The sequence below is a fragment of the Ipomoea triloba genome, chromosome 12, assembly GCF_003576645.1.
Source record: "Ipomoea triloba cultivar NCNSP0323 chromosome 12, ASM357664v1".
NCBI lineage: Eukaryota > Viridiplantae > Streptophyta > Magnoliopsida > Solanales > Convolvulaceae > Ipomoea > Ipomoea triloba.
The window spans coordinates 6,683,824-6,705,827 of NC_044927.1; the positions used below are offsets into that span (position 1 = coordinate 6,683,824).

Genomic DNA, 22,004 nt, shown 5'->3' on the forward strand with positions numbered 1-22,004 from the left:
TGTGGTGATAATGGTAGTAGTGTGTTGGTGGTAGTGGCAGTAATGACGGTGGCGGTAAAGACTATAATGAATATTTTCCTATGACTTTATTTTTTTCTTGAGAGAAAAGATAAATGCGAGAAAATTAAAAATCCAAAAAATGTATTTTGACTAAAAATTAGTGTTGCAAAAATCGGACCTAAGCGCCAGCCGACCGTCTAGCGTATCACCATAATCGATGATAGCCGCCTAGGCGCCGACTAAGTCGTCCAGTAGGCCTGATTACCTATTGTTTCCTTTTTTATTTATTATTTTTATTTTTTTATAAAGGGTTATTTCACTCAAAACGACGTTGTTTTGAACGAAATACCCTAAATCGTTCAAACTCTAGATGCTTTTAGGTTTATAATCATCAAGTCTTTAAAAATTTAAACAATTTTTAAAATAAAAATTAAAAAAATACATGGGCGCCCGAGGAATGCCTAGCGATTTTTACAATCATGCTAAAAATTTAGGAAGACATTTTCCGCCAAATTGGACCTTATTTCGGTTGATTAGAATAAATTTTCCTTTGACTTTATTTTCCTTGAATACCCAAACACAGAAAAATATGGAAGTCATTTTTCGGGTTTCCAAACGGACTCTTAAATCAAAATGTAAAATTATTATATTTTTCTTCAAAATATTACACTTTCCCTTATAAGTAACAAATAAGCATGCATCCGACCCGACTAATACATTCATGATTAAATTTTTTTTTTCCAGTATAAGTATTACATTTTCATATCGACCCAACTTATCTCATAGATAAGGATCGTGAGAATGTCTCACACAAAATTTTGCCTTAATTGAATGATTAAATTATATTATTATCCATATTTAAAAGAATGACTAATTGTGGCAAGCAAATGAAAGTTAAGTGTGGCAAAGTTAAAAGAGTAAGTCTTAATCTGAGAATGTCACATAGTTGAGAACTAAAAGTAAAATTTGTTCCAAATAATATGTTTTCAAATTGCAGCTCCCTTCCAATCGCCAACATAAAATTATTTTTGAAAAAATCCAGATTCATAAAACCCAAGTTTTCAACTTCATTCATCACAAAAATATCATTAGCTTTTTAAAATTCATATCTATTAAAAACATTCACAACTAGTTGTAAAGGGTTAACACTCTTGCCTTCAAAGAGCTTTTCATTTTTGTTCTTCCATATAAAGTCTAGTTAATTGGGAGACCGCCACCACGAATATTGGAAAAGGAGGCCTAGCATCAAAGGCATAAGAAATATGAATAAGACATTCATGGCAAAGCTTAGTTGGAGGCTTCAAAAAGAAAAGGAAATCCTTTGGGCTTCTACCATCTAAAGAAATACAATCCTAGGGAAGACCAAATTTCAGAATGGCAAGAAAAACATGACTGCTCTAACTTGTGGAAAGGAATTTTCTGAAGCCGCGAAATTCTTATGCAAAACATGGAAGCTGATAACCAAAGAAGGGAACCTCATAGCACCGGAAAATTCTCAGTGGCACTTCCTTACAAGGATGCAGTTGGGGGCTCTAGGACATCAGTTGATAATGATTGGATCTACATTTGGAAACTTACGGTCCCTAGCAGAATCTATACGTTTATTTGGCTTTTAAAACATGGGAAAGTGATGACTAATAATGAAAGATTCCGGCGGGGATTCACGATGGATAATACGTGCAGTATATGCCGAGTAGGAATTGAAGACAGAGATCATGTCTTTAGGACATGTAAAGCTGCAATAGAAATCTGGGAAAGATTGATACATAGACAAGAAATACAAAGGCAAAATCATCTTCCTTTTGATAATTGGTTGTGTAATATTCAAGGCAAAGTACATAATATAAATGATAATAACTGGAAGAATACTTTTGCTATTATTATATGGTGGTTATGGAAGTGGAGGAACGAAGTCATCTTTAGTGGCATTACTTGGAGCATCCAGCAGAAGATGGAGTGGATTCAAAGGCAACAAGATGACACCAGAAGAGCTTTTGTTAGAGCAGCTGACCCGGGGGGAATCCAAGGACTGTTTAATTTGTTTCTAAATTACTAAAATGGCAACCCAAAACCAATGCGCCAATCATCCTTAACGTGGATGGATGCTGCAGGGAGAGTGACAGTCTTGCAGGAGGTGGCGGAGTCCTCAAGGATAAATATGGAAATTGGATCGCGGGATGTGCCCGAAGGTATCGTGCTGCAAACCCCATTGAAGTTGAGATGAAAGCACTGGTTATGGGGTTCAATGGGCTAGGAGCACAGGATATTCAGACTATGAAATCGTGAGGAGATCGCCAAAGTCATGCAAGGAAACTACACAAGAAGAAATCAACATGACAACTCTTTTGAGAGCCTTATGAGGATGATCACAGAAGTTGAAAGAAGCACGATATCCCATTTCTATCGTGAGCAGAATTCTGTGGCTGATGGTATTGCAAAACTCGCACTAATGGGCGATTCTGAATGGATAGAATTTGATCAACCTTTTCCTGGAAGCAGAAATAGAGTCACTAATGACCTTTTGGGTGCCTGTAGGCAACGTTTTATCCTGCAAAATAATTAGAGTGCTCTTGTTTAGGTGTCCTTTTTTATTTTATTTTTTATTTTTTTTATTTTTTAAGTCCATATCATCACAAGGGCAAAGTTGAAAGTCCTTGAACTTGTCACCTTGTATTTGGTTCATTATTCAAGTTTTGCAACTATCCATCAAAAAGAAATTATATTCTTGACTCTTGACATCACGTTTTAAGAATTAAAATATCTAGCTTTAACAAAATACATGCTCCCAGAACAGAAGTGCTTTCTTATTACATATATATACTTGCAGGCCAGGTAGTATCAAACAAGTGCAAACCCAAACTCAAACCTGCTCTCCCACCCAAAAAAAAAAGGAAAAAAAAAAACTGTTACAAGAGACCCATTGTCTCAAAGTAGCACATATTTCTTCATTGCAAAACATAGTATTTGAGGTTGCAAAATGTCTTATACTTTCTTCTGATGCTACTTCGCGGCCGAATAGAAATCATCAATAGACAAACTCTCAATGGATCCGAAGCTCGACCATGGATCAATAGTCGAGTAGTTGGTGATTGAGCCCCCCATAAAATCAAAGGGAGATGATTCATTCGAGAAGGTGGTATCATAAACAAACGATGTCGTTTCCATGTCATCCACTCTCGGGAAGCTCTGATGAGGATAGTAGCATGATGCATCGCCTTGGTTTTGGATTACACCACCGTCAACATCATCATTCTGTCCATAATCTGTTAAAACCTCTGCAGCTTTGCACGCTCCTCGATCCCCAGCTTTTCTCGCTTCAATCACCTATAATAAAACTATCAGCACCTTTTTTCAATTACACAATTTTGCATATATATGTATGTATATAGGTTGAAATAAACCGCATACGTAGTTCTGTTTTTGCTCATCAATGTAGAATGCAACATAGTCTCCAAGCCCCAGACTATGTTCATGGACAAATCCACCTAAGAACATTCAACGAGATACTCTTCTTATGCCTGACTGTCAGATATCAAGAATATCACAACTACCAGATAAATCAAAGTTAGAGTTTAGAAATTCGCACCCGTATTTTCTAGCACATACATGCGGCTGCTGTTGTTAGGCCAGTATCTGTGAAAGGAAGGGAGTAAATACCTCATTATATTATTTTATTCAACAGCCCGCAAGCCAGTATAGCTAAATTAAAATTGTACTAGTGAAATGTTACAACTACTCAGAAAGACAAACAGAAGATCTCTTAAGTCTATTATTGATGAAGCAAGTTTAATGTCTTTCATGTTGTGAACCTTGTGAAAGACATGCTAGCTTGTAATTAATATATATATATATAAAGGTGCCAAGACCTTGTGGTCTAGTGGCACCCGGTTGCACCATATGGAAGGGGGTGGGTTTGAGCCTCAGTGGAGGCGATATTGACTCTTTGTGCTTCAGTTGAGAAAGTAGTTATGAATACTGCATTGTAACAGAGTCAGAATTTTTAGTGCCGTTGCTCCACAGGCAGTATATCTACGATGGAGGTTAATTGAAAAACTCAAACCTGAACTTGAAATGCCAAACGTGCAGACCATCCATGTCCTCCATACTGATTGGAAACCCTTCCTTTACAAGAAGTTTAGGAAGATAGTCTTCTGCGGGTTTCTAAAATAAACAAATTAAATGACAAAGAATAGGAATTAGTGGTGGCAAAGTAGGAAGCTTGTGCACCACTACATGCATGTGCACACTTCCTTAACATATTTAATAAATTGCCAATCAAACTGAGAAAGAAATTCAGAGTAGCTTTCGAAGGAATGAAAGGAAGTGTCAGTTTCTTGGATTGGACGAAAAGATTTATGCCTTTGGTATGACGATTCTCCTAAGAGGACCAACATCACTGTTCTTAAGCTCCTTGTCAAAGAGAAATCTAAATCTTGAGGAATCCAGTGCCTGTATAGCACATAACAATTACAAGAAGGTAAACTGATTAAATCCTTGGACCACAGTAAGTTGATAAACATATATAGTATGAATGACAAAATGGTATGCTAAGGACTTTGGTTGGCATTAACTCATGTACTATATATGAAAGAGGTAAGGACTGATGTACTTTATATGCTGAAGTGTCCAAGAGAATGTCCATAATATGAGCACAAGGCACACATTTTTTTAGTGGAAATACTCAAGCAATGATTGGACCATGTTGAAAGTAAACATTGTGATAAATATGTTCAAATTATTCATATATCTCTTTTAATAAACCTTTTAACTTACCTGAAAAGGAAGTAACTTACTATCAAACTATACCTTATATCTTGATCCCACTGGTCTCCATTGCAATGGAGAGTAGTTGTCTCTCTAGTTTTATATTATCTTCTGCCTTAACTTGTTCTCATATTTAGTTTCTAACTCGACAATAGGTGTTGATTATTCGCCACCCACCACTCAATATGGTGATAAATATGTTCAAATTATTCATATATCTCTTTTAATAAACCTTTTAACTTATCTGAAAAGGAATGTAACTTACTATCAAACTATACCTTATATCTTGATTCCACTGGTCTCCATTGCAATGGAGACTAGTCGTCTCTCTAGTTTTATATTATCATCTGCCTTAACTTGTTCTCATATTTTAGTTTCTAACTTGACAATAGGTGTTGATTATTTGCCACCCACCACTCAATATCGTGATAAATATGTTCAAATTATTCATATATCTCTTTTAATAAACCTCTTTAGCTTATCTGAAAAGGAATATAATGTAACTTACTATCAAACTATATCTTATATCTTGAGCCCACTGGTCTCCATTGCAATGGAGAGTAGTCATCTCTCTAGTTTTATATTATCTTCTGTCTTAACTTGTTCTCATATTTTAGTTTCTAACTAGACAATAGGTATTTTCCTAAAAAATAAAAAGAAAAATAAAAAATAAAAACTAGACAATAGGTGTTGATTATTCACCACCGCTCAAATTTTAAATTCTTTAGGCCCTTGCTTTTCAACAAGCCATTTATCTTTATTCTTTAGTCTTCCACTAGCATGGTACTTCCGCTAGTACAACATGATGTAATGGAGAATGTAAGTTCATTGATCTCACCAAATTTGCACTTCTCTAAGGATCCAAACTTCATGACATTGAGAGAATCTCATTAATCCACACTTAATCAGCTAAGTCATAAATCATTAAATTAAAGTGAACTTTTCGATTGTTCAACAAATTAAGATTTTGTATCCTCTTACACTGGTCAAATTAAAATCTTTTTACGTCCATGTCCTCTTCAATTCTATGATAAAATTGGGTATTACCCTAATCAAGTGCTGCCCTCCGCCTAACAATCTCAATTTTATTTCTTTATACTGCCACACAGACAAGGTGAGGCCCTTCACGGGCTCCCACCCAACAAAATCAAACTAATTGCCAAAAGTTAAAATTTGGTTCTTGTCTAGAAATCAATAAACCATAAATCTACAAATTGACCCAGCTAATTTAGGAAGTGGTTTACAAACTATAGACTATAGTAAAGAAAAGGGCACCACATAAATAAACAGGTAATAAATTGCAGGAAGTAAATAATGGTGAGAGAGAGAGAGAGAGAGCGTACAGTTGGTGGGGGTGGGGGAGGAGGAGAGGCGTGAGGAAGGTGGAAGGAGTGGTGGAAACGCAGCGGAGAGAAGTTGAGGGAAGATCGGCGGCGGCGTTGGCTACGCATCCTCTTCCTAAGCTGAGCATTGAAGGCGGTGGCGAGATGGAGAGTGGTGAAGTGATGATCAACGGGAGGAGGAGGAGGAGGAGGAGGAGGAGGAGGAGGAGAGGGAGAATGTTGTTGGGATTGGGAGCGGTGGAGAGGCGTATTAGGATTATTGGATTTGGGGGAGTTGGATCCCCCCAATCCCATCGCTAAAAAGCTGAATCGATCAGAAGAAGAAACCTCGGTAATCTCCATCGTCGCCGCCGCGGCCAATTGAAGAAGAAGAAGAAGCAGCAGCAAAGCAACAAGTGTTAGTTGGATCTTCTTCTTCTTCCTCCTCCACCTCCTCTGTTTCAGGGCTGGGCGAGTGAAGTTGGGAAGTTGGGAGATAGCAATTATGAGGAATTGAGGGATGGGATTTGCTAAATTCAGAAACCAAATGCAGACAAACAGACCTCATTCAACTGCATGACATTTGTGCACACCTCATTCATCCTTTTTTTCTTTCCTAATCTCTCATTAAATGCAATCGCAATTGCAATTGCAATTGCGATCAACAAACCATGCACTATTAAATAAAACCCCAATTTTGAGGTGGTGGTGAGATGGATCACTGATCTCAAGAGACCCAACATTTCATTTCATTTCATTTCATAAAGCAATATAGGGGAGGTGAGGTGGGAGCAGAGCAGCCATGCCAGGTGTTCAAAAAGCTCTGCTCCCTGCCAACTGAAATCAATGGCGTTTCGTAATTTTACCACTTCTCCGCCTTGGAGTTTCCGTCTTCTCTCTCTCTCTCTCTCTCTTCTCGCGTTTTTGTGCTCAAAATTTATATTCGTATTGGCGGGTTCCACTTTGGAATGGGCGACTATATAGGGAGCGAGCTTTTTGTGCCAGAAACGCGCTACAGTACCCACCGTCGTTTTTCTGTTTTCATTTTTTACCCACATTTTATTACTATTAATATTACTCACCCCTTCAAAAAATTTTCTCACCATTTTTTTTCACCACACAAATATTATTTAATTGAATACTTTAATATTTCTTTACAAATTAGTATTTTTATGCGTGATGTACAAAATTTGATTCTGAATATTAGTAATTTATATTAAAATCTTTAAATTTATTTAGATTTTAAATATTTATATTATTGTATAATAATAATAATAATAATTACTCTATTTGGCCATTTTGTTTGTCTTATTTACTATTTATTTGTCAAACCAAACCCGTTCTTATTTACTTGTTTTCATTAGTATTTACTTATAATTTTTAAATTGTAAATTACTTCAGTCAAGTCTCGTTAATTGAACCAAATACATACAACGGGACTATTATTATTATTATTATAGAAAATTGTAGCATCCATATACAAGTCCACATAGTCTCACAGAGAGAACTAGAGAAGTGATCTCATTTGGTCTCATTTGATCAGTAATCGTAAGATAGTTAATTTGTAAGCATCCCTTATTTCCTTCAATGTGTAAATGTAACGCTTCCGCATTCCCGCTTAAACAGCTAAATGCCTAAATATCAGTGGCGATTTTACACTTTCCTCCCTTTATTTTATGTTGAGTACATATTCCACCTACTAGTGTTTTAATTTATTGTTTTTTTGGTGTTATTTTATTAAACCATCAAAAAATTTTATTTGTCAGACCACGAGGTATCTTGAGGAAACTATAACGATAGAAAATACCTTTAAGCCCGTATCATACTCAGATTAGTCCATGTTCGCACCAGTGCTGTCTAATTAAGGGGCAATGTGTCAAATTTGAAGATAAAGAAAGTAATTTCTCATTTCTCTTTCATTTTCCTTCAATTCCTTGCTATTCTTTGCTCTGAAGCTGCATCAGTGTCTCTTTCCCACTGATTATGCATCATCAATTTAGGTCTTCTTCAATTTAGATCTCTGGTTTTCAAGGAGAAATTGATTGGAGGGGGTCATGTTTTACATGAACTATTTCCTAGAGTTCTTCCTCTCTCTTGCATCTATACATAGCTACAAAATTATTTTTTTTAATGGGATAGATTAATTGATGCAAACTCTACCAGGAAGCAACCCATCAACGTAACCATAGTCAAAGTTCACGGGAGCTTAGCATTCACGGAGTCCATGACCATCTCGCATGCATGCAAATCGACAGAGAATAATATTTCCAATTTCATGGTCAAATCTTCCATAAGTGCTCCAACAACAAGAATATAATGCACAAATTTGTGGTTTTCATGGAAGATAGTGATGTATATGAGCTAACACATTTATGCAGATCTTTTCTGTTAGTTTATAATTGCATGGTAAACAAAATAATTTGGACCCAAAACGATTGATATCCCAATTGGATAACACATCTTAACTTATTATTACAATGTGACGCTCAAAACTTGTTCACTAAAGATCAATCACAGTTTTTACAAATACAATGTTTAAATGATTTACTGAACTAGCTAGACCTACCACCCAGGGGCGGAGCCAGAAAGTCTAAGTTAGGGGGCCAAATTTATAGAAGAAATTTATCATGTTAGTCGTACCAATCATATAATATCATTATATATACCGATTATTATTAATAATTATTTTTATTTATACTATGTGCACTCAATAATATATGAAATATATAATTATATAAGTCCGATTATTAAGGTTGTCAAACATTACTTTCGAATTTTTCACATAAAACAAAATATATATAATAGTAAAAAACAAGGAAAGTTATAACTTTTATCAATAAGTTATAGGAAAATTGTAGAATTCGTCTCTAATTGTTGGTTGTTTTCACTTTTCGTCCTATCCCTAAGATATACTCCATAATTGATGTTGCAAATTTCGTTCCTTTACTAACAAAACATTAGGGACAAAATTTGCAATGTTAGTATAGTTTAAGGACGGAGATTGAGAACAACTTGTTATTAAAAAGATGAAATTTGCGACATCAATTATAGCTTAGGGACAAAAAGTGAACACGATCAACAATTATGGACGAATTATACAATTACCCTATAACTTGGGGACGAAAATTATAATTTTTCCTAAAAATATTTACAGTTATTTAAATATGCATTGCCACTCTTTTATCAAATAAAAAGTTGTCAATTGTTTGGTCAACAACAACTTTTTATTTTATTATTTTTTTTTATAATAAATTGATATTCATTTTAGTGATTAATTGAATATATATTTCAAAATTTAAGAGGAAAACTAATATAGCGAAATAAAGAATCACTATTAATTTTTGTAATAAATTTCAAAGCTAATCATTTTTTTTTTTTATCATTAGGAAGGGGGAGACCCATAGTACACATTACAGATTATCTGGATGCACAAACGCATTACGCCAACTTGGTAGGCCAATAATGTCATCCTCGACTAACCCTACCACCTTCTCAGGTGGTTCCGATAGTGCATGCATGCCAGCAGACCGATTCTTGGCTAGCTTGACGAGGGCGTCTGCTACCCTATTCGTCTCCCGAACAGTAGCTGTCACCTTCCATTTCTCGTCTCCCGAACAGTAGCCGTCGACATTTAATCGTTGAATCCAGTTTGCGGACGGAGGCTTTTAGCTCTAGTGAATGCCTTTGTCGTTTCCTGGGTTTGAGTTCTGATCCATGCATGCTAACTTGTAGGTGAGGAGCTTGAATGATCCTTTAATTTAAACACTGCTTCGTACGTTTCTCCATTTCCAGATCCACCATAGGGCTGTGGCAAATGTAATGTTCTCATTGCAGGGGTGGCGACCATTGCCTTTATTCGTGATTCCTGTATCTAACCATCTTGCGAAGGAAAGGCATTCCAATTCCTCATAAGAGTTTGAGAGGATTGCCTTCCATACTTCCATTGCTGCTGGGTATTTCTGAAGGACATGGTCCAAATCTTCAATCTTATCTAAGCACATTCAGCACTTGTCGTTTGATGTCATTCCACGTATGAGTCCGTTGGAGTTAGTCATAAGCCTATAATGTTTAACGAGTCATAGGACTGTACAGATGCGATTCGGTATTTTAAGCTTCCAAATAGAATTCCATTTGGTTGCTTCCACTCAGCTCGTTCGACTTCTCTAATAGCAATGCTGTACGCTGAATTAACTCAAAGCTTTTTTTTTTTTTTTTTTTTTTTGAAAACTAAAAAAAATAAAAAAAAAAATTATTGAAATCAAAGTGTAAATACATAATAAAACACACAATATGTTTTCAATTAATTAATCAACTAATAAAACTAAAACATTTATACCTCAAATTTAGAGAGTAATGAAATTAAATTAGATACATAATACCCTCCATTATTGAAATCTTGACAAAAGAAATAAGCTAATTAATAAAGAAAAATGGTGAATTTGATTATTTAATTTATTTACTTTCACTTAATGAATTTGGATATATATATTGAGTTCATTTAATATATACATAATAGATTTTTAAAAAAAAACTAGGAGGGGCTAAAATTGTAATTTATCTATATTATAATAATATATACATATACATATATATCTATTTAAAAAAGGAGGGTGGGGGAGGGCACAAGGGTAGCTCTGCCCCTGCTACCACCTATTCATACATAAAAGTTATACAATACAATTTGAGATAATCTACGATTTTACAAATTGTAAACTTACCTTTTGCAATTTTCAACTTGTACGTAGTCGTAGATGGAACAATTTTTTCTGGATGTATGTGACTCCTATTTCAGCACCGTCTAAAGTTTGTTGTTAATTCTCTTAGAATTCTCTTCCTTTGATCTTTTTCCTTCTTCCTAGCTACCTTTTCTTTCTTCCTCCTTCTCATTCTTCTTCATCCTTCATCATCTTTGGGAACACCGCCATTTCGGGTATTGTAAGGTCACACGAGGATTGCTACAACAAAAAAAATGCCTATATACTTATATAGTGACAGAACTATTCCATTATTAAATTAGAGACAAAAGAAGTGACATATTTTAATTTTGTGTGAAATAGACGTTTAGGGACAGATAAGTGATGGATTTTGGAATGGATATTGCGGCGAAATATTTTCATTGTTAAATACATAGTTAATTTTAATGACAAATTTTGACGCACATAGAGATGAATTTCAACGGATTTTCGCTAGCTAACTCCGAAAATTTTCATAATTTTAATTATTACAGTTTAGAGACGAATTTGTAAATTCATTGCCAAATATAACGACAGATTCAATAATCCATATTGACAGATTCGTATTTTCTTCGCTATTGTATACGAGGGCAGCCATATTTTATATTTTAGCGATTGATCTATCTGTCGCTATTTGTTAATATTTAACCCTACTATTAAAAAAAAAAAGAAAAGAAAATGATCAAACAGCATATCAACTTTATTCAAAAAGTTAATTAGTCTTTTAAACTTTCAAAAGTAAAGTTAAAATGAATAAAAGGTAAAATTTAAAAGTAAAAAACTAGTGAGTAATGTTTTACATTAAAGAGTGGAAACTAAGATTTTTTTTTTAATAAAAAAATTATAAGTATTTTTTAGAGTTAATACCCAATTTAATTCTCGATTATAGTAATTTGTATCGATTTAATCCTAGACGACTTTTAGTGTATAATTAGATTCTCGACTTTAATGATTTACTTAATTGAATTCTCGATTGTTAAAATCAAGAACTAAATCGATAAAACTCACTATAGTCGATGACTAAATTGAATAAAATCATTATAGTTGAAAATTAATTTGGGTAAAACTATTATAACCGAGAACTGAAATAGAGAACTCAATTGGTAAAACTAATTGAAGATTCAATTAATCACAAAAAATCATTTAAAATTAAATCACAAAAAATCACTATATCCCAGTAATAAATTGGTATTAACTCTTCAAAAAGGAGTAACAAATGTTCAATGAATTTAATGTAAAAACCAACCAATGTCAAACACATATGAACACTTTACTTAAAGAGCTTGTAACACTAAAATTAGAGTCACCGTATCCGCAGCGGTGATCCGACAATCCTCAAAACCCTAATCGAAACCCAGAAAACATACAATGGAGGAAGTACGGAATCACCAAGAGGAACATGTGCTACCCGCGAAGCGGAAACCCGACCCGGAGTTCGCCGTGGAAGCTGCTACCGAAGGACAAGATGACGAGTCCAGCAAGAAGGCCAAACTCGAGAATTCCGTCGACGGCGCCGCCGAAGACAAGAAGATCGGCAAAGGCTCTCAGAACGATGTCTGTTCTGTGAAAGATGAGGAAGACCAGGACGAGGACGACGAAGAGGATTACAAGTTGGAAGAAGAAGAAGAAGAGGATGAAGACGAGCAGTCTAATGGAGAGGCCGAAATCGACCGAAAAGGGAAGGCAATTCGGAGTGACGACAAGGGGAAGGGAAAATTGGTCGAGGAGTCAGTTGAGGATTCTGACTCTGACTCCGATTCTAGTGCAATTGGGAGTGATTCTGATGCTGATGGTGAAAGCGACCTATCCGACGATCCTCTCGCTGAGGTCGATTTGGACAACATTCTCCCTTCCAGGACTCGGCGGCGTTCAGTTCATCCAGGAGTTTTCATTTCCAGTGCTGCAGGTAATCCGAAACATGACGGTGATAGCGATGCTTAACTGATTTCTATTTCTCTGAAAATTTTGGAAGTCAAAATATTAGTGTCACCTTCAAACCTTAAGCTCTGGTTTCAGAGACCTATGTTTCCTTAGTTCTGTACTTCTGTATTGCTCGATCAGTGCTATATTTGCTGCCTGCTTACATTTGATAAATCCTGAAAATTGCATTGCACAATTGTGAATGTTAACGAGCCCCTGTTTGTTCTTCTCAATGTTTTCCTTGCTGGAATTACTATAATGTGATTGGGAGAGGGTATTTTGAACTCTTACAAATCAATTAGTCAAGTGTAAAATGTGTTATGTTTAGTATCAAGTTTTGCCCTTCTCATGAAGACCTGCTATCTTCACTCAACTTAGTTATGCAAGAACAACTTATTATTACATAGTATATATCTGTTTGAGCAGTCTAGTGGGACTAACAGACATGTGGAAGTGAAAATTTCTGTTGCAAGGTAGTATGCTATTTCACATTTTCACTTTTTAAAAGTTTTTTATTTGATCCCTTGTGTTAGTTGATGCTAGAGATACTAGTTGTATGTAGTGTTTTTATTATTTTTTTGTGATACTACTAAAAGCACACATACGAAAATAAGCATGTTGAGCGTGGCTTACTTAGCATACAAATTTTGTGTCATAGATGTTCCCTAGAGACTTTAGGCTAGGACAAGAGGCAGATGGTATCGAAATGAAGTTAATAGTAAAGATTAAAGCCCAAACCACAGGGGGATAAACTTGACAAAGAGGAGACTAACAATACATTGAAAGTAATTGACGGTCATTAAATAATTCTTTTACATGTAATGTGCAAAGTGGTTACATTTAAGAACATTGTTGACTTTTGGGCTGGGGGTTATAGCTTTTTCAATTTTAGTTAGCCCCTTCATATATATGCGCAGAATGATTGCAAATGAAGAGTTTGTGTCTGTCATGTGCCCCACACATATTGACTATTGAGGAGTGGTTAAAAACATGTAATCTAGTGCCACCAATAAAGTTTCTACAAGCAGCAGCCTAAAAAACACATTTAAAACATTCATACGCCAACCATTTATATGTGCCCATCCTTGTTACTACTAGACTGAATATATAGCTAAGTCATACCTTCTCCTTCCTCTTGGACACTAATTTATTCCATGTCATAGACCTGTGTGATGTGTTAATAAAACTTGTTTTCTAGCCTGAGGCTTGTTGTTCATTACCTAGATCACAAGAACTTTAAACTTATTAGTCATTCTTGCCAACTTGTCAGCTGATGTTTGTTTGAAACTGTTCTTTTAGGGCAAAATGCGCATAGGAGAGTCTGTCTTTCTTTAAAAGGTGATTTTTAAGATGCTTTCAGTCATAGTTCACAGGATCTGCTTTCAAGTGTTATGCTAACGCTTGAAAGGAATTTTCTTCTCTTTGTGGAAATTGAACATCTCTATGAATCTTACTCTGAAGATGCGTGGGGGGGTGTTAGTGCTATCAAGTATGCCTGAACTGTGGTAGAGGTTGTTAATGCTGATTTTGTATTTACTTTGCAATATCACTATATGGTTCAGTAGTTTGCATATATCAAGTTGACTCCATTTTCACCTTGGTTTTGGTCATTTTGATTTTAACAATGATTGCACTTTTGTAAGTTCATATATTTGCTAGTTCTTGATCGATGATGAATGTGAATGGCCTTGCTTAATTGCTATGGAAAGGCAAATCTGTTTGCAGAGTGCCCAAATTGAGTTGTTGCCTTTTGGCACTCCATTTTAGTTATGCTAAATGTAGCAAGTCAAGATTCTCCAAACCTTTGCCTGCCCACTGCAATTATGCAAATCTATGTGTGTAATTACCATCCTCGGGATGTATTGGAAACTCAAAAAGGGTTTATTATTAATTCAATAATAATATTATATGTACATTATTTTTTTGCTCTATTTTTTTTAAATCTTATGTTGACATGGCATGCTTTGATTGAACTAGATAAAAACAGAGGTGGACCATAGTTTTTATTAGAGGGATAGTCACACTTTTAGAGTTTTAGTCACTTCGCCGGCTGTTATGTAATTTAGTTTTTTATCTTTAATTTTAGTTAATATGGTTCTCAATTGTTTTATTATCTGTGTAATTTTTGTTGGCTATTATGTAATTTAGTTTTTTTTTTTTTATCTTTAATTTTAGTTAATATGGTTCTTAATTGTTTTATTATGTGTGTAATTACCATCCATAGGTAATAATCAGTAACTAGGTTCCGGTGATAGAAATTGGCGAAAAGTTTATTGGGTACCGATGGTCGATTTCTGACACTAGAACCTTGTTGCCGGTTATTATTGGTGGATAAGTGACTATTGGGTCCAAATGCATAAAAATGGCATGTTAATGTGTGTAAGTATAACTTTTTAAAATTCAGGAGCCTAATTATTTTTTTGTATAAGGTGGCAAAAACTTATGTGAGACCGTCTCACTATGAACGGGTCGAGTTGGGTTGAGTCAATATAAAAATGTGATATTTATACGCATAGATGTCATACTTATATGCTTAAGGTTTGGACCCTACTTTGCCTCTCCCGAATATTATAATCTTCCTTATTAATTATAGGTCAATAACTTAATGAAAATAGTCTAGGTTTCAATCTTTTTATTTTTCTTTTATTTTTTTCCTTGAAACATGTATAAGCTGTATTACTGACTTATAGTTGTAATTAATTATTGAACCTTGATCAATATGCACTACTCCGTATATTACTTCAATTCAACAATCAATAATTACTAAATACACCACCTCAAAATACAACATAACCACTGTTGAAATTATTCCCAATAAGATTTGAATTTATGATTAAGGATTATGTTAATTATTGTTCGTAATAAGATTTTAACTTATGATTAAGGATAATTACAAAATACACCACCTCAAAATACAACATAACCATCCACGTTAAAATTGTTCCTAATAAGATTTGAACTTATAATTAAGGATTATGTTAATAACTACTTGTAATTGCTTAATTATATGGTTGCACATTTTTAGGTAGAATCATTTTAATGAAAATAATTAAAAGAAAATTGGTGGTGTAGGACAAATAGTCGAATAGACTTGATAAGTTCAATGATAATGATGACTTGAAAGATTGATTTGCCATTTAGTTCAAATGATGAACTCGATCAACACTAGTTGTTGATATGAATTATTATCATCAACCTATTCGTTAGAAATAGGGGTGTGCAAATTACCAAACAATGTAATCTATATTCCTGGTAATTTGTTTTTCATGGAATTTGAATTCTATTTCATTCAAATATTTTCCAGCGATGTAGTCTAGGATGAATGAGAATTGATCACATATTCACATGAACACATTTGGGCTCAATAAAAGTTACGTACTCTAAAAGTTTTATCCACTCTACCCTAAACTCTATAAAATTATTCATAGTCCAAACTTTATCAAACCATTGAGCTAAGCCCCACGAAGCAATGAATAATTTAATTAATACGTATGTCTGTTGAGGTTTAGAAGAAATTAGGGATGGCAACGGGGCGGGGGCGGGGGCGAGAGTGTACTCCCATCCCGATCCCCAATCACTTTTGGTCAAAATCTTAAATTAATGTAATTTTTAATTTTAAAAACTAAAAATCTAAGTCTTAATTTAAAAATTAATACCCACACACACACACATTTATTTATTTCGGGGACGGGGCGAGGAGGGGAGGGGTATCCCTGTCCCCGTCATTGACAACGAATTACATGCATTCTCCGTCCCCGTTTCTCGAAAAAAAAATTTCATCTCCGTCCCCATCAGGGCAGGGATCGGGAATCCTGTCAAGGACCGGGCAAATTGCATAGTCCTTAAATGTAATTATATATTTAAATTTTAAAATAAATAATAGCTCAAGAACGAATGTATACAAATAAATACAATATTATCACTAAATGCGCAATTATTATTTAAAAAAGCATTTTTTTTAAAAGAAAAAAAGCACTTTAAATATACACTTTTGTTTTGTTTTGATTTGTTGGCTTGTCCCCAAGGTAAGACAACGGTAATGAATACAACGGTTAAGTAATTTAAATATATTTTGTTTTAATTTGTTTTCTTGCTTCCCAAGTTTTTATGGATCTATATATACGGCTGTTTCTTAATTAATTTCTTACTGTAACAACAATGGCCGAGAAACATGGGAAAAAAGCTATGAAAACCAAGTATGAAAATAGAAAGACTAGCATTCTAAAAAAGAGTAAAGAACTATCTACTCTGTGTGATGTTCAGGTGTGTGTCATTGTTGTTTCTCCTGATGGGAAATTGGAGACTTGGCCGGACAACCTTAATGATGTGAAGGCGGTTCTGAGTACAGTGAAAGAATCTCGTAAGCCCATCCGTTCTGAAAATCTCCGGGAAATTGGAGATCGCAGCAGGTTGTGTTCAAGAATCAAGATTCCCAAGTCCGTTAAAGGCAAGGAAATCGACGTAGAAAATTGCGGGAATAATGGTGCGGGTGTTGTGGACGAGGAGGAATTGTATGATGTTTCTGGAGCCGATCAAGAAAATAATAATGCGAAGCAGGACAACACTTTTGGAACAGGCATTCCAGCTGGAATGAGCCATGTTGATATGAGGGTAAATCAAACGCCCACTTCTCATTATTCTTATTATCATCAATGGAATGGGAATGGGAATGGGAATGGGGAGATTAATTGTGAGAAATTTGGAAAGTACATTGGAGATATGGTGACAAATCAAGAGTCGTATAATCTTGCTGCCTATTATGGGTGTGGAAGTAGTAGCAGCTCTATGAACCCTAAAACCCAGTTTTGTAATATGCACCCAAATCAAGAACCCAGTCCTCATCAGTATGAGATGGGGAGTAGCAGTTCAAGTGCTTTTAACTTTGGATTCAACTTCTCAAATCAACAACAACCCACTCCTCTTATTGCTTATCATCATCAACAACACTATGATGTTATTGGGAATAATATCAGTGCTTTAAACACTACTGATGGACTCAATAACAATATGGTACACCCAAATCAAGAACCCACCCTGGCTTATCAACAATATGTTATGGGGAATATCAGTAGCAGTCTTGCTTATCAGCACTACGACATTGGGATTTGGGAGTAGCAGCAGTAGCTAGTGTACTTGCTAATGTTAGTTTGTGGATTTTTTTTTTATAAATTTTTTTTTACTGAATTCTTAGTTTGATTCTCTATTTTCATGATTATATATATTTGTTATCCACCGTATTTCTTCCCAACTTAGTTTACTTTCTATTCATCAAATATTTTTTTTTTGAAAAGAAACACGCACGAAAGCAATAGCAATAACTATAAACCAACCACATAGCTAGCTTCTTTAATAGTTTGAGAGTTCAAAAAAAAAAAAAAAAAAAAGAAAAACACACACACACACACAAAACAAAATAAAATACCTCCTCTTTTGAAGCCAAGCATGCTGATGAGATTTGTTAATGTGAAAGGTTGCCACAATATATAGATCGAGTTGGAACTGTAAATATAAAACCAATCTTGTAAGTTGATTGCTTAATGAAAATGTAGTACTCATTCAATAACCGATCTTGTGAATGGTAACTGATTCACGCAATTTAATTATCTAAAGAATAAAAGTTATTTTAACCCTACCTTGCAACATTAATTCAATAATTGAAAATACATTGCATAAAGTAAAAAGTGAATCTTTAAGACTTTGAGTAGTAGATACCTGGGCTAGTACAATGTTGATCCAATATTATACATACTCAGAGCTGCTTGCATAGCATATAATAATTCTTCCTCCGTCTCAATTTATGTTTTTTAGTTCGGTTAACGAGGTTTGACTGAAGTTATTTTTAAATCAATTTTTCATTGTATTAAGTTTAATATTTTTATATAAAATTTATATATTTAGAAATTAAATTAACAGTATTTACTATTAAACACAAAAAAAAAAATAATAAAAAAATAATTGTGAATCAGAGATCGAGCCTTCTGGAAGTTCTGGAACCTAGATAGTTGGGGAAGAATCGGCAGTGCATGTTTTCCTTCATTGCAATGCAACAAGCTAAGGGATTAAAGGTTTGTTAGTTCAAGATTGTATTGCTATTCTACGAAGGCTGGATACTTGCAGTATTGTTCATGTTAGACGATCCGCTAGCCGTGTAGCTCATACTTTGGCTAGGGCTATAGGTTTAAGTTCAGAGGTTTGGTTTAATAACCCTCATTCTTGCATTTGTAATTGATTTATAATTGAGTTATGCTTTTCCTTCAAAAAACACACACACAAAAAAAAAAAAACATATATATACTATATATATAATTTCTAGCATTTGTCACCATTAGTGGAAGAACTTGTATTCCATTAGCATAGCCTTCTCCCCGGCCCTAAGAGCATCACCATCAGTGAAGCATAAAGAAATTATGTCAGAAATTTAGCCACATGGTAAGAGAGAGAGTATGAGAGAGAGAAATGGATTCATCTGCAAGTGAAGAATTATTCAACAGTATTTTCTGACAAAATTGACTAAGGAGAGGGGCTGCTGTGCGCGTACTGCGCACAACTGGGCTCCCATGCGGGCGCGGCGCGCCTGACGACTTCATCTTTTTATTATTTTTTTAAAGAATTTGATTTGTTTTAATTTCTTTTCTCCCCTCTCATCTCCTCTTTCCTAATCACACTTACAAAAACCCTCAAAAACTGCGAACAAACTACATTGATAAGGATGCTCTAAAACACCAACTGGTATATATATATATATATATATATTTGCATAGTCCTTAAATGTAATTATGTAAATACAAAAGTAAATGATATATAGCTCAAGAACGAATGTATACAAATAAATACAATATTATCAGTACACGATAACACAATCTTCTCATTAAAAAAAATATGAATTGAATGAATGTATAGACAAATACAAGAGTTTTAAAAGAATATAACTTATAAACTAGACAAGTAACAAAAAATAGAGAAAAAAACAAATGTAAAGGGATATAATAATAATAATAATAATAATAATAATAATAATAATAATAATAATAATAATAATACACAAAAATACCAAATTTTTAAAAAATTCATATGACTCCAATCAAGTCAGCTTCATCTTCTCCAACAAGTGTGCAATAGTACTCCAATAGAAACTACTTAACAAAAAAAAGTCTACTAAGTAAAACCCAAAAAGCTAACTACCTAGCAAGAATTGAATTACCAAATCAGTCATTACCCTTTCCAAAACACTTTCAAGTCTCTAGTCTGTAAAAACATTAATAATCTCTTTCCAACCCATCAACTATGAGTCTTATTTAAATCACAATGATTTCTTCTATAAAAATTAGAAACAAATAACAAAAGGAATGTAATAATAAAAATTTCTAAACTAAACACAATATAATGATGAAAGAATTTTTTTTTCTACAACTAAAATCACAACCAAATATTTGAATTCAATGTCGTTTCTTGGCAATAGTGTCAACAACACATATGCATAGGGCTTATTGTAGTCTAATAAAAGGACTGAGTAATTCAGATGCTAGAAATTTTGAATTACTTGGTTACAGTTCAATTATTTTGTTTTTTAACAAAATTAAACTGTAAAAAAAATGGAGGGTATAAATAACAATTTGCATATAGCAAAGAGTGGGAAAGGGCCTTTAATACTAAAAACTAGAATAATATGTCATCTGATTTACGTTAGTTTTCGACAAAGCAACGAAAAAGATGAATATAATAATTCAAAAAAAAATATTTAATGTCAGTTTTATCTAAAAACTTATGTTAAATCTATTTTATTTATAAATAAAAAAAAAACTTACAACGTTGTAGTTTAATTATATTTTAAATAATGAATTTTTAGTTTAATTTGATTCTCTATTTTCATGATTATATTTGTTATCCACCTTATTCTTTTACAACTTAATTAGTTTACTTTCTAGTTTCTATTCATCAAATATAATTCTTCATATATTCTATTCAATTTTTACTACAACACAAACATTTTGTCAAACACAATCATTTTTTATTGGCATCATCAAACATCAAATATAGAATTGATTAGAGGTGATTGAAGACTCCTTGTGTACAAAATGTACTTGTACAAGCAAAGGTAAAAGCTAAGGACTAATTGGTCGACTCACAATTATCTCCTCAATGCTCTTGGACAGGCCGGGAAGATAGTCTAGCATAACTTCAGAAGATGTGCATGAAGAGATTGAGTATTCTCTTGTGTTCTTGAATGGGTATACAAAAGATAAATGGAAACTATGAGCAACAAAAATATGTTATTTCATAGAGCACTTGATAGCAAATTATTCTGTGAATTCGGGTCCACATTGCAAAGTGGACCCGGGTCTAAAACTATACATGTGATGAGCCAGAGTTCAAAAATATACAATTTATATATTGAATGTTTACCATTACATATTCAATATGTAAATTGTAAAAATTTAGTATATAAAAATTGTGAACATTCAAAAAAAAATATGATAAAAAAAATAAAAAATATGCGAATGTTAAAAAAAAAGAAAAGAAAAGAAGCAATTTTAATACGGAGTCGGAGTATATACTTATTATTCAAAAAAAAAAAATACGGAGTATATATTTGTGTCTTGTTGCTTGGGGCGCAAGTAAGAGCTTTCCCTTTATAACGGTATGGTATCTGATCTTTTGTAACTACGCCTAGGTATAGAACAATGGCTGAGGAGAAAGCTATGAAAAGCCGTTACCAAAATAGAAAGGCTAGCATCCTGAAAAAGAGTAAAGAACTATCTACGCTGTGTGATGTTAAGGTGTGTGTCATTGTGGTTTCTCCCGATGGGAAATTGGAGACTTGGCCCGACAACCTTAATGATGTGAAGGCAGTTCTGAGTGCGGCGAAGGAATCTCGTAAGCCCATCCGTTCTGAAAATCACCGTGGCGGCGGAGATCGCAGGTTGTGTTCAAGAATCAAGATTCCGGAAGGCAAGGACCCAGAAAGTTGCGGCGGTTTGGGGAATAATAATAATGCGGAGGAGGTATGCTATGATGTTTGTGGAACCAATTTTGGATTGGGCATTCCTGATATGACGATTTATTGTCCTAATCACTGGAATGGGAGTGAGAATTTTGGAAAGTATATGGTGACAAACGAAGACCCTAATCTTGGGTATTTTGGGTGTGGAATACATGAAACTGATGAAAGTGGGAATAATCTCAGTAGTAGTCTTGCTTATCATGATCAGCGGTATGAGATTGGGATTGGGAGTAGCAGTGTTTGTGGAACCAATTTTGGAATGGG

At 34.2% G+C, this 22,004-nt stretch overlaps 3 protein-coding genes across 3 annotated transcripts; 2 read left to right on the forward strand and 1 right to left on the reverse strand.

Annotated features, from left to right (window-relative positions):
- Window positions 1-2,626: 2,626 nt before the first annotated feature.
- Window positions 2,627-10,087, reverse strand: LOC115998919 (B3 domain-containing transcription factor FUS3). The gene is made up of 7 exons (XM_031238589.1): window positions 9,937-10,087; window positions 6,108-6,616; window positions 4,360-4,449; window positions 4,061-4,161; window positions 3,587-3,633; window positions 3,409-3,485; window positions 2,627-3,324 (listed from the first exon to the last, which is right to left on the reverse strand). Exons 1-7 carry the CDS (start codon window positions 10,085-10,087, stop codon window positions 3,001-3,003), a joined length of 1,299 nt encoding a protein of 432 aa, XP_031094449.1. The 3' UTR covers window positions 2,627-3,000.
- A 2,022-nt stretch (window positions 10,088-12,109) lies between these two features.
- Window positions 12,110-13,060, forward strand: LOC115998539 (nucleolin). Its single transcript, XM_031238130.1, has one exon. It carries the CDS (start codon window positions 12,188-12,190, stop codon window positions 12,758-12,760), a length of 573 nt encoding a protein of 190 aa, XP_031093990.1. The 5' UTR covers window positions 12,110-12,187; the 3' UTR covers window positions 12,761-13,060.
- Window positions 13,061-16,897: 3,837 nt separating this feature from the next.
- On the forward strand, window positions 16,898-20,497 carry LOC115998920 (agamous-like MADS-box protein AGL93). The gene is made up of 3 exons (XM_031238590.1): window positions 16,898-17,749; window positions 19,689-19,712; window positions 20,450-20,497. The coding sequence occupies exons 1-3, from the start codon at window positions 16,898-16,900 to the stop codon at window positions 20,495-20,497; spliced, it is 924 nt and encodes a 307-aa protein (XP_031094450.1).
- The last annotated feature ends 1,507 nt before the right edge of the window (window positions 20,498-22,004 follow it).